General features: G+C 34.2%; 1 protein-coding gene across 1 annotated transcript; it reads right to left on the reverse strand.

Annotated features, from left to right (window-relative positions):
• Positions 1 to 766: 766 nt before the first annotated feature.
• Positions 767 to 12,210, reverse strand: LOC127091900 (uncharacterized). The gene is made up of 10 exons (XM_051030636.1): positions 11,958 to 12,210; positions 11,524 to 11,768; positions 8,608 to 8,641; positions 7,889 to 8,022; positions 5,512 to 5,578; positions 5,146 to 5,245; positions 3,909 to 4,072; positions 2,351 to 2,397; positions 2,211 to 2,261; positions 767 to 1,733 (listed from the first exon to the last, which is right to left on the reverse strand). The coding sequence occupies exons 1-10, from the start codon at positions 12,034 to 12,036 to the stop codon at positions 1,212 to 1,214; spliced, it is 1,443 nt and encodes a 480-aa protein (XP_050886593.1). The 5' UTR covers positions 12,037 to 12,210; the 3' UTR covers positions 767 to 1,211.
• Between the last annotated feature and the right edge of the window lie 643 nt (positions 12,211 to 12,853).

Consider the following 12,853-nt stretch of genomic DNA (forward strand, 5'->3'; position numbering starts at 1 on the left):
AAAAATGGGTTAGTTGAGTAAAAATTTCAATTTATTTCATACAATCGTACAAAATATGATCAAAATGGCAACAATAAAAATATAGCTTACAAAAATATGCAAATTTTTCATGCATTAATTTTTTTTTCATTTTACACTATCAATCAATGAGAGACCGTGTATTCCATCAAATCACACTTATAATTTTAAAATACTAACATGAAATAGTTGAATGTTATAATCCTATCAAATGATGGTGTAAAATCATTTTATACTGATAATATACTACCTTTAATCTATATTAAGAAAATTAAAAATTAAAAAGTTTGTCATTTTATTTATCAAAGTTAAAAGTTAAAAAGTTTGTCATTTTATTTTTTAATATTGACTTAAAATTCTTCAAATCCTTCAAAATTTCATAAATGTAGCTTTGAAACCTTATAAATGTATAAAGTCCTCTCAAATCTATAAGTTCTTGTGATATAATCTTTCAAAATATTTAAAGTTATTAAAATTTTGTCCGGTCTTTATAATTCACAAGACTTTTTTAATACAAAAACTCTCTTTTAAAGTCTTACTCCAATACATCATTTTAGAATATTTTCTACTCATGAAATGTAGTCGTTTTCTTACGCTTAAGAATCAATCTACCCCATGCAAATCTTTTCCTAAATTGTTCTCCATAGCAAGCTATCAATAGTTGCACCATTGCTACAATTCCGTCCTAAGCGTTCTTATCCTAGCCAAATCAAATTCGCCCAAAAGAAATCTTTGTCAACATGCAAGATAAGTTAGAACTTAAACCATATGATTGAATGCCAAAATCAGAAGTTAATCACAGATTCACAAGTTCTGATTGTCAAATGCAGTCTGTTTTGACGTTTAGCGCTAAGCGCGCAAACATACATTCTCCCTGCAATAACAAATTCTGGGTGAATATTCACCGGTAAAACCGAGGCATTACACCTTCCACGCGCTAACAGCCAACCTGTTCCTTCAACTTGTAATCTATCCGATGAGATCCGCAAGAATATTTGCATCACAACATATACAAAAAGAATTGCAAGTAAAAATAGTCTAAAATTCAAGTCAGAATAATGTGCTTCAGTAAATTACACATCCAAACCACAAGATATGTAACCTGTAAAAGTATGGTTGCCTCGGTGAAATGATAGTAACTCAAAGCTCTGTAACCTGTGAGAGTCTTTACAGCCTCAGAATGCTTCAATAGCTTAGTTTGGTGCTGTTCTTTCATTCATTTGATCATGTGGTTGCCCAGGAGGTACATTCCCTGATAACATATCCATCACATTTTGAAAGACTCTTAGTTCCTGAGGGAGTTGATCAGAGTTTAAATCAACACGTCCCCCAAATTGAATTTCTGGTTCGTTAGCTTCGCCACTATTGGCATTTTCTTGACTTCCATTCATTTGATCACGTGGTTGCCCAGGAGGCACATTCCCTGAGAACATCCCCATCACAGATTGAAAGGCGCCTCTTAGATCCTGAGAGATTTGATCAGGGTTTACATTAACATTGCCCCCAAATTGAATTCCGGGTTCATTAGCTCCACTACTATTGGCATCTTCTTGACTTTCCTGAGAATGTGAGCCCTGATGCGCATTTGTGGCCGACATGAACATGCTAGCCAGATTGCCGGGGTTAAATTGCATTGAGGCAAATGGAGGTGGAGCTGCATGGCTTGTTGAACCCCTTGCAGAATGGTTTTGGAATTCTTGAGACGATCCCGAATTCTGTAAAGAATAAAAGGTTAGTTTTCAATATACAAAAGCAAATTGAAACAGCGGAGAGTACAATGAAGTGAGGTAACAAGCTATACTGCATTCCAATACTACATGTTTGTTTCTAATATGAAAAGCAAATAGCTAGAGTAGATTCATAAATTTAATTTGATACAGAAAGGTAAGTGAACAAAATGCATAAGAGAATGGCTAACTAAGTGAAAACATTTGTATGACTCCTAGGAACTGTGGGGGTTGAAATGAAAGATAAGCTGTTTTAAGACATCAATAACCCACTAAAATCAGATCATATATTACATCAAATCTGTCAAAGGTTATTCATAATGCTTTCGAGCAATTTCTTCACTAAAATAATTAGTTTTGCAAGAAAAAAGAGAAGACCCGTTAATTAAAACTGGTATGATATTTATTCCAGACACATAGAGCATCCATAATACTGATTTTACTTCAAAGAATTGATAATAGTACCTGATTGTGACCTGCATGATGTTGCTCTTCCATCAACTTATGTGCAGCTACCTGTAGTTATCAAGAGTATTATGATTTATGAATTATGACCATATATAAAAAGCAAAACAAGAGAAAGGAAACTAAAAAACAGAACAAACCCTTAGATTTTCCTTAACAGTCTCATTATTAGGATCCAATTGCAAGGCTGCAAAGACAAAAAATCATGTTAGGGCTAAATAGCATGAGTTCTTATAGATTGAATGCTTCTTCCATATTCCAACCAACTTGGATCTGATACTCATAACAGTATAATGAATCAACAACGGTTTGAAATTCTCTATACTCTTTTTAATAATAATTTTTTAATAATTAATACAGAATGAATTTTTTATGAAATCAATTATTTATTGTTTATTTCGACTATAGTCATTAAAACATGTACTTGCAATTGTAGGAACCCAGGCAACAAATAGAAGCCAATCAGTAATTAATTGAGTTTTGAGAAAAACTAGTTTATTAACATTGATTTAATAAGGTGATATGCACCATTTCATCTTAATTTGTAACACCCGTTAAAATAAAGTCAACATTCTCATGAGGAATTCCACTAAACTAACTATGAAACGTTGCCCGACGGGCGTCGGTGTCCGATACTTGTATGACACCCATACTACACGTGTCTGAAAAGTCAGACAAATGTCGGAAAAGTCAGACAAGTGACCAAAAAAATGGATTATTTTCTTTGCTTCGACACTCTTTGAATTGGTGTCCGACACCCATATAATACTCATGCAACACGGGTTAGATAACTCAGACAAGTGTTTCAAAAAAAATTATTTTTTCCTTTGTTTCAACACCCCTTATACATTTATTGGACAAATCTTACGCATCTAAAAGGGTTAAACATGTAATAAAGCAATGTTATCGATGAATGAATAATTAAAGACATTAATTTTGATTAGAATATTTTAACTCTTTTAATAATAGATGAATAAATGAAAGTCAAATATTATCTTATATCTTATATGTAGCTGTGTCGGTGTCCTATGTTTTTCTTGGAGATTCCGCCTTCACTGTTGTCCGCCTCTAATCACCTAATTGCGGCGTTTGGCTTGACTTCATTGCAGTCTCCAACACCTTCGTTGTTTTGGATTTGAAGAGGTTGATTTAGTCTCACACTGCTAAGAGATATGACATGTGTAGTGTTTATAAAGCTTGGGCAACCCTCACCTTACAAGTCGCTTTTGTAGGGATGAGTTAGACATAACCCACACATTCTAAAATGGTATCAAAGCCTATCATAGATATGTTGTTGGGCTTCCCACATCATCCACGCTTCAGGGTCACTGACACCTGAGCGTGAGGGGGGTGTTGGAGATTCCGCCTTCATTGCGGTCCGTCCCTAATCTCCTAATTGCAACATTTGGCTTGCCTCATTGCAACCTCTAACACATTCATTGTGCAAGGGGAGGATTTAGTTCCACATTGCTTAGAGATATGACATATGTAATGTTTATAAAGTTTCAACAGCTCTCACCTTACAAATCGGTTTTATAAGGATTAGTTAGACCCAGACCACACACATTCTAAGAATTTTTGACATTATTGGTGTTTGTGTTATGTCCTGATGCTCTTGTCGAAGTACGTGCTTCATAATCATTAAGCATGTCAAGCAGAATACAACAACAAAATAAATTAATATAATACTTCACAGACCTTTTTGAAACCCTTTATCAATAGCATCTCTGTATTTTCCTTGTGCATAATAAGCTAATCCCAGACGACTGTATGCCTTACTGTAGTACGGATCAATCTCGATAGACTTAAGACAATCTTCAATTGCCTCGGTATATTTGTTAATTTGAGTATAAGCAGCTGCCCTGATACATTTAAAAAAATATTAGGTCACAAAATGCAGCTCCATCAGTCAAGTAAATTGGTGCCTAAGGTATTCTGAGCCAGACAATTTTCCAGTCCAAGGAGTGCAAAATAAATTCATCCTCACAAATACACACCAGAAAAAGAAAAATACATTTGAAAATAGAGAAATGAATATCTGCATAGTATCATGTGATCCACCACACTTCCTCTACCTCTCCATTTTTGTATTTTTAGGAGAAAGGGAATAAAATCAGCCAAAAACAAATTTCGCAGAGAGGCCTGGCACATTGAGTTTGTAGCCTACACCCCCTCCTACAGTGCATTTTTATTTCTTCTTGCCGACACAGTGTTTTGTGCCCTCTCTCCTCTCTTCTTGTCTGTTTTTTGGTCCCCTTGTCTGGTTTCATAAGATAGGTGAAACTTAACTGCCAAGGTTGACAAGAAAGGAAAATCTAGATAATAGGGGATGAGAGTGAAATTGAAGAAATACTTTGAGACACAGGCAGAGGATGAAGATGGACTAATTGATGTTGTCTTGGGGATGATGAATGAGGCATTGAACCCTTGAACTTTGTTTTCCTTAGTTCTTCTCTAAACTCTAAAAACTATAGATATTTACTACCTTCCACAATTATTTGGTAAGACATGCTGGGTACAGCATAAGTAGAATACTTAATAATATTTTCCAGCTCAAAAAATCCTAAAACTACCCTAAACAATGACATAGCATCCCACAAAAAAAGGTGGAGGTTTCTGCTCAAAGTCATAAAACCTAATCCACAACTAGCACTTGATATTAGTTAATAACTATTTATTAAACATAAAGAAAACTAGAACCAGAGACATTTATTAAACAATTAATAATTGCATTCTGCGTTGAAACTACACACGGTACGAGTCTGGGTTATGCACTATCTTTTCAAACTGCGTTTATGGGGATGGATACTATTACTATAGTACCCTAGCTAGCCCTACCCTACCCTACCCATTGTCATGCCTATGTACACACAAGGTTGTAATAAAAATATTATAACAATATGTAGTTGATAAACAGTACAGACAAGTGGAATACCTGTTGCAGTAGTAAACAGCATTCTTTTCATTTATCGCAATTGCACAATTATACAACTCAACTGCATCATTGTATTGCTTGGATTGCATTTCCTTGTTACCTGAGTGAAAACCCAATTTTAAATATTAGCTGGTCTTATGAAAATCCAGTACTGAAGATACTCTTTAAGCAAAACATATATCAACCTAAATTGAATTCTATTTAAACAGACCAATATGTTGTGCAATGTAAGGACGTTTTTTCATTCAATTTTTTACCAGTGAAGGATCTTCTAAGTCATGTATGCCAGTGTGTAGTAAGAGACAGGGAGATGGGGAGATTTCAAGGGAAAAGAAAGCTTCTTGAAGTCAATTTCATTTATCATACCTAGTGCTTTTAGTGACTCAGCCAAATTCTTCATATTAAACTGCAGATACCCAGATTTTTCCATCTCCTACAAAGAAGCAGACTTCATCAGACTTAAAACAGTTTTACTGAAAATTTGGTTTTGATAAATCCATCAACCAATCATATTGATTGATCCATGTAGTAGTCAACCCCAACTAGTGACAAAAGACATGGCTGATGTATAATTGAACAGAAAGATCAGCAAGAAATTACATACAATAACAAGCACTGCAGCAGTTGTAGTAGAAGAAGAAATAATAATATTCATATCAACAACTACCTTGAGATACCAACTGACATGAGAATCTAATGGAATAAAATAGATAAAGGTACACTCGAAGTATGAAAGTCATGTACTAAAGTAGCATCTGGTATAAGTTGAAGAAATGAAACCCAAATAAAAATAATAGATCAAATTTTTATTTGAGGGGTTTGAGGTGTGTTTGTTGATTTTAAGTTCCGGAATGAAACATTATTTCATTCAATTAGTTTAGGAAGTTCAAGGCAACAGCCAGAGCAGAGGCTACAGACCTGAACCAGGAGCAGGATGAATAACTCACCATGGATAAGATTAAGACTTTGCATCACTATCCATTTTGATTTAGTCCCTTATTTTCCATACAAGACATCGCAAATGGGGGCTAACCCAACTAAATTTTGTTAACAATCTTACTAGTTTAAATAGTACCATTAAATCTAAACTATTTCGCTTTTAAAACCCTAATATTTTAAGTCTTATCTTCTCCCTCCCTTGGTCTAACCCTCCCTCCAGCCTCACCTCTCTTTTGTTCTTCCATTTTTGAAGAGCGAAGAAAGTCTTCTTTAGGAAGAAACTCATTGAGGCGTAAGCGTGAAGGGGGGTGTTGGAATTTCCGCCTTCATTGCGGTCCGCCCCCTAGTCGCCTAAATTGCAGCATTTGGCTTGCCTTCATTGCAACCTCCAACACCTTCATTGTGTTGGGTTTGAAAGGGGGTGGATTTAGTCCCATATTGCTTAGAAGAAATGGTATGTGTTGTGTTTATAAGTGGGGGCAATCCTCACCATACAAGTCGGTTTTGTAGGGATGAGTTAGGTCCAACCCAAAATCTAAGAGTTTACGATTTGTATTCAACAACATTCTAACATTGTTAAACTTTCATTCAGTTTGAAGTTAACAACATTCTAACATTGTTAAACTTTCATTCAGTTTGAAGTTAACAACATTCTAACATTGTTAAACTTTCATTCAGTTTGAAGTTAACAACATTCTAACATTGTTAAACTTTCATTCAGTTTGAAGTTAGAAGAAGAAAGGTAAGGGAGAAAACTTCATTTTCATTTTCCTCTCTCTGTCTCCTCATCAGTTCAAGCTCCCCGTGTCCTTCCTAAAGAAATCCCTTTGTTGATTTGGAATGTATTGATGATGACATGGTTGGAAGCAAGGAGCTTCATGTTATAGTAAAAAGGAAGGGTCACGAAGTGCGGAGCTCCACTAATAAGTTTAGATAATTTCATGCATTGTATATTTGATGTGGATGAAACTCATTTTGGAGAATTCGACCATTTGGTTTGAAATTGATGTTGTGTGTGTTGAAATGTTGTGAAATGAACATACTTCATTTGAAGAAGGGAAAAACTTGGGTGAGGAATGTATCTATTCTAGAAAAAAAGTTCACTTTGGTTATTGTACATTAGGGGGAAAATTTGGCAACTTGCAAAAGTAAGAACAAGGGAGTAAAGCAAAATTTGAATTTAGAGCAACGACCAAAGGATTATAGATTTACAGAGTCGTAGAGAAATTCAAGAGGACAGAAGAACTTCCATTGGAGCTATATTGTGACAGTAGGGCCGCAATGAATACCACCCACAATTCCATTCATCGTGATAGGACTAAGCACATTAAAGTTGAGCATCACTTCATAGAGAACAAATTGGAATCCAAAATTATCTGCTCATCTTTTGTGCCTTCCAATCAACAAATAGCTAACATCCTAACCAAGAGCCTAGCAAGACAGAGTTTCAAATGTTTGACACGTAAATTAGGCAGACTTAATTCAAATATCCTTGATTGGGCAGACTTAATTTTAAATATTAAAGATCATTTATATTCTTTTTTCCTTTTTCCTTTTTTATCCAACTAATCCATCAAGGAACATACTTCAATGTAACTATTCTGTTTAATCAGAGCATATTCATCTGAATAGTACACAACAGTATTTTGCCAGCTAGTTTCTACATGTAGCTTACCCCACTGACTGGAAAATGTTTTTGATTGTTGTGGCTATAAAAGTTTAAATCACTACTTATGATAAAAGACAAGTCATATATGTTGAAGCAAAAGAACAGATATGTTTTAAGTTCATGATAGTATCATACCGTAAAACCATCATCAAATAAGCGAGATGCTTTCTCCAATTGCACTATGTCATCACCTCCATCACTATTGGTCCTGAAATAGCGCTTTTTCTCCAGAGCAGCAAAGAATTGTCCACAGAGTTCATCTTTAGACACTGTCAAAAGTTTTAAGAAAATATCAAGATAGTTCACCTTCTTCTACGAAATACCATACAAAAGTCAACTAAATCCAATTCACCATTGGACTAGACTAAAAGGGGAAAGCCAGCTTTTGTGCCAGAAAATTGTAGCGAAAAAATATCATTCTATGTGCATATTCTGAAATTTTAATCATTGCCAATCAGATAAAGCATATATAATATAATATGTTAAGGAATTAGTTTTCAAAATTCATTACAAAATTTTAACATTTTGACCCCCAAAAGTACGAGCACCAACCAACGGAAAATACTAGATTGAGAAAACTTGTCATGCAAAAGAACAGAAAATGATTTACAGTATTTACTGATATTTGTAGTAATGCTTGAACACTAGAGCATGCTCATGGCACAACAAATAAATAATTAGTCTCATAGCATGTAAATGAATTTAAATATTACAAACTATAAATTTTTCCAGCAAGAAACATCCTTCGATGAGAACCTTGAGAGGATAAATGGTAAAAAAAGAGCATTCTCTAACACATAATTATTTATGATTGTTCAAATTTTAAATAAAATAGAGGGAACAGATTTGCTTACCGGAAATGTCAGGGTCCTCGGCCAAATCTTCATCCTAATGAAGACACATTGAGAGATAAATCAGAACCAAATTTTCAATATGTTGAAAATAGTTAATTTTATTATTGTTATTTTAAGTATTATTAATATTTCATGTATGGGCTTTTAGTAAGATCCATTAGGTCAGAATACTCTATTTAAAGAGATTAGTGTTTGTATATTCTTTATGACAAATAATATTCAGATTTAACATAATGCAATTTGAAATTTATGTCACAAACAGAGTAGAAAAATCATGAAACACTTCACCGTCACTGTGACAAACATTTGTAATTAGCTTTAAGTTTAAGGTGAAAAAGTTAGAATACCAACCAAAATTTTCATGACATCCTTATTATATCTTAAAACATTTTAGAGTATAGTAGATTATATCTTAGAGTACATTTTGTTTCCTTATTTTTAAAGAGGATTTAATAATCCAGTATGAATACAATTGAAAATTGGCCTAATGTCTTCGTTTCACGTATCTCATCTCAAGAATAAACAGACATGGTGTGTATTCTAGAAGGAAATTATACAACCAATCTAATAATACATTGATTCCTATACATTCATAACCAAATAAGGAGCTTAAAGGAAACAAAATACATACAACTGAACACATCAACTCTTCCACTAAAGTTGGTGCATAGATATCGTACATGCCAACTTGGACATAACTGAATCAAATGGACCAATACGGACTACATAGGTCATCATATCGGCTAGTTGATAAGTGCTTTTAATGTAGGGTATAATGTCAGCATTTAAGTTTAAGTCATCTTTGATGTAGTAACTGTCAACTTAAACATGCTTAGTCTGATCATGTTGCCCTGGTTTGTTTGTAATCACAATGGCAGCCGTGTTACCAAAATGAAAACTAGGCTGAATAACTTTATTCCGTATATCTCAACATTTATAGAGTACAGACTCGTGTATTCTAATAAGGCAATAATACAACGAAGCTAAGTATTAATTGATTGATTCTAATTAATGCATAACCGAAACAGGAGATAAAGGAATATTTAATACAGATGTACTACTCCGGCTTGATTTGTAAACAAAAAAGGACAAGTTTCACGCTTATTAAGAAAAGAAATAGAGTTAAGTGTATTTAAGTTTCTTGATTTCTTTATTAAGTAATTAATGCATGGATACTTTTGGAATAAAGGTATTAAATGCACCTAAATTTGTTGACATTTGCTTATATTTATGGTCAAGAGAATTAGAAGACTTGCTTATAAATAAGACCACAGGGAGTACATCTTAACTCTAAAAATAAGGTTAGCATTGTATCTTATTTTATACAGTGTTATCAATAGAAGATTGCGGAAAAATACTTAAACACCAAAAACCTGCCATGTGAAATAGCATATAGCAATGTCGGCAGAGAGCGGAAGCCACATAGTGGTTGAAATAAATTAACTATCAACTATATAATAAAAGTCGTGTGACATACAAATAAAAAAGGGAATGGATGCAGAGCATTGCTTACATGTTGAAGGTTTAAGTATTACAGTGAATATAGGAGTAACACTGACAGTTTATATATTTTCGTAATAGGTGGTGTTTGGCACACATGCAGACTCTTCAGTTTTATTATAATTAAAATCCCTAAAAATCTTATTTCTCGGCTATTGCCACTATATCAGCCAGCAGAAACTAGAATAGCAGTCGGTATTACCCTATTAGCAAAACTAGGACAACGTCGCGCTTTTCATAAAGCGGATTAATTAAAATTCAATTTGCTAATAGTGCCACTATCGCCAATTCTCTGCTATTTGACAACATTGATTTTATAACTTATATTACACACCATATATAAATATTCTATGACTCAAAGTTTGTTTTTTCTTTCCTCCTGCTTAATTTAAACTCCTAGACCTTCAACAGTGAAACTATTTAATAGAATAAAATTCACATGTGAAACTATTTAATAGAATAAAATTCACATGTGAAACCCGACATAGCATAATTGAAGGGTTGGGTACATGGTAAAGCACCCAGTGTGCCCTATACCTATGCTTTAACTTTCTAAGAATTTTGATATCCTAAATAGCTAGGCCAATTACAAAGGAAACACTTACTTCTACAATCCATATACACATTCTCTCTCACTGATTAACAATTGAAGGGTTCCATTATAACAGCTAGAAACTTGACACATGTATAAGAGAATTTTTTTTCTACAATTGTATTATTCCTTAAAAAGGTAGGTCCTACCGCAATCATCGTTTTCCACATTTAACGTAACCAATTTCAAAACATGATTTAGTTGGACACTATTATAGTTAAGGAGATAGTCATTAAATTGTCATTAAACATCAAATAGTAGTAGCAGAACTAGAAGTTATACATATTTACACTTATGTACGGCATGCTCACCAGTTATAATCAAGAAGAACAATTCAAGAAAAAACATGAATTAAGAAGGACGGAAACAAATTCTAATCAACCAAACAAGTATGGGAAAACACATTGACTCAAATCCATCAGTAAAAACAAATAGACAACGGAAGCTTCTAGGGCGGGCATGGTCCGCAGTCGATTATTATTACTACAATCGTAGGATATACTATTTTACTAAACATGTTAAGTTTTAGTATATTCAGCTATGACACCCCAAATGCGACCCCGACACTGACACGGCGACACCGGTAATTTGAAAAATGAATAAACTAAACGTAATCACAAATGCCGGTGCAGGTGTCCGACACTGACACGGACACGACTTTTTTCAGAGATGTCGGTGCTATATAAATTCAGCTATTGTGACTTGTGAGTGGTAATCTACCTGTCACCAACGACCACCCTAAACACACAACTTAACGATCAATATATAACATGAGTCAATCAGCATAATAATAGTGAAAAAACAAAAAGACAGTAAGAATTAACCATGGATATCGATGCCTGGGGATGAGTTTTAGCATCAACAGCATTCTGACCAGAGAGTGAACTTGAAGCTTTCAGAGAATCTTCCCTACTAACTTCACATTGCTTGTTTGCATCAAAGGACTTGAATATATCAATCAACGAATCAGGTTCGTCACTTACAGAAGAAGAATTAATCTTAAAAGCCTCTACTAAACACTCCCTAGCAACCTCAATTCCTTCAGCATCAACCCCGGGGCTAGGTTCAACTACTCCATAGAAACCAATCAAAAAACTATTACTACATAATAATATCAACAAATCAAACAACAATTTTCAACCTAATGAATCACCTAAAAACCTAATGAAACACCTAAAAAGTAAAATTGAATCAGTATCATACACGATTGCGTAATGAACAACGTAAATAAAGTTGAGAGAAAGGGAATAGTACAAACCATGGTTGAGGAAATGGAGGAAAGAACGAACTATGCGACGAGAGAGAGGAGAATCGGTGGTGATGCGATTGTGAGACATGGCTTTGCGAATTGAAGAAGAAAGCTAGATTATTAAAGAGTTCATCTTTTTATTCATTGGAGTTTATATGTGAGAATGTAGTTCTAGAAAGTTCTCACGACAAGAAGCGAATCAAAGCTATATAACTAGAAAAAAATGCGACTTCAATGTAAGAGTAGTAATATTGATGGAATGAGAATGGGACTGGAAAAAAATTTATCTCAAATTAAAGATGAATATTGATTAAAAAAATTTCATGTGAATTAAATAATACAATAAAATTGTGAATTTTTTACAAACATAATCCACTTTTTTATGAAAATTTTTAAAATATTTTTGATTTCAAAAAATTCTCAAACTACCTCACTTTTAGGAGGAGATATCAATTCAATTGGCGACTCCTCTTAAAAATTGAATGGAGACGTCAATTGGATTGGCTATGGCACATGCCCTAGCCAATCCAATTGGTGCCCATGTGTATTACTTGAGAGGAGGCGCCAATTGGATTGACACCTCAATGTAAAATGCAATTTTTTTGGGTAAATGGTCTACGTGATACATAAATTTGAAATAGGACCAATTGATATTAATAAAAAAATTCGTTTACACAAAAAAGTTTAATCCACGTTAATGATTCACCACTGGTGTTTGAGCATCTGATGGGTCAGAAGCATCACTACCAACTACAGGAGATGGCCTGTTGAGGTAGTCAGACAAGTCGGCATAGTCTTCAGTATGCATCGAGGGTGTACCGTTGTAGCTGAGTTCATGACTCATGCCAGAGTAGTTGGGTTGTGGTTGACTCATTGGTGGGCGACCAGGACGGTTGAAGGGAGAC

Source organism: Lathyrus oleraceus, chromosome 6 (genome assembly GCF_024323335.1).
Source record: "Lathyrus oleraceus cultivar Zhongwan6 chromosome 6, CAAS_Psat_ZW6_1.0, whole genome shotgun sequence".
NCBI classification, from domain to species: Eukaryota; Viridiplantae; Streptophyta; class Magnoliopsida; order Fabales; family Fabaceae; genus Lathyrus; species Lathyrus oleraceus.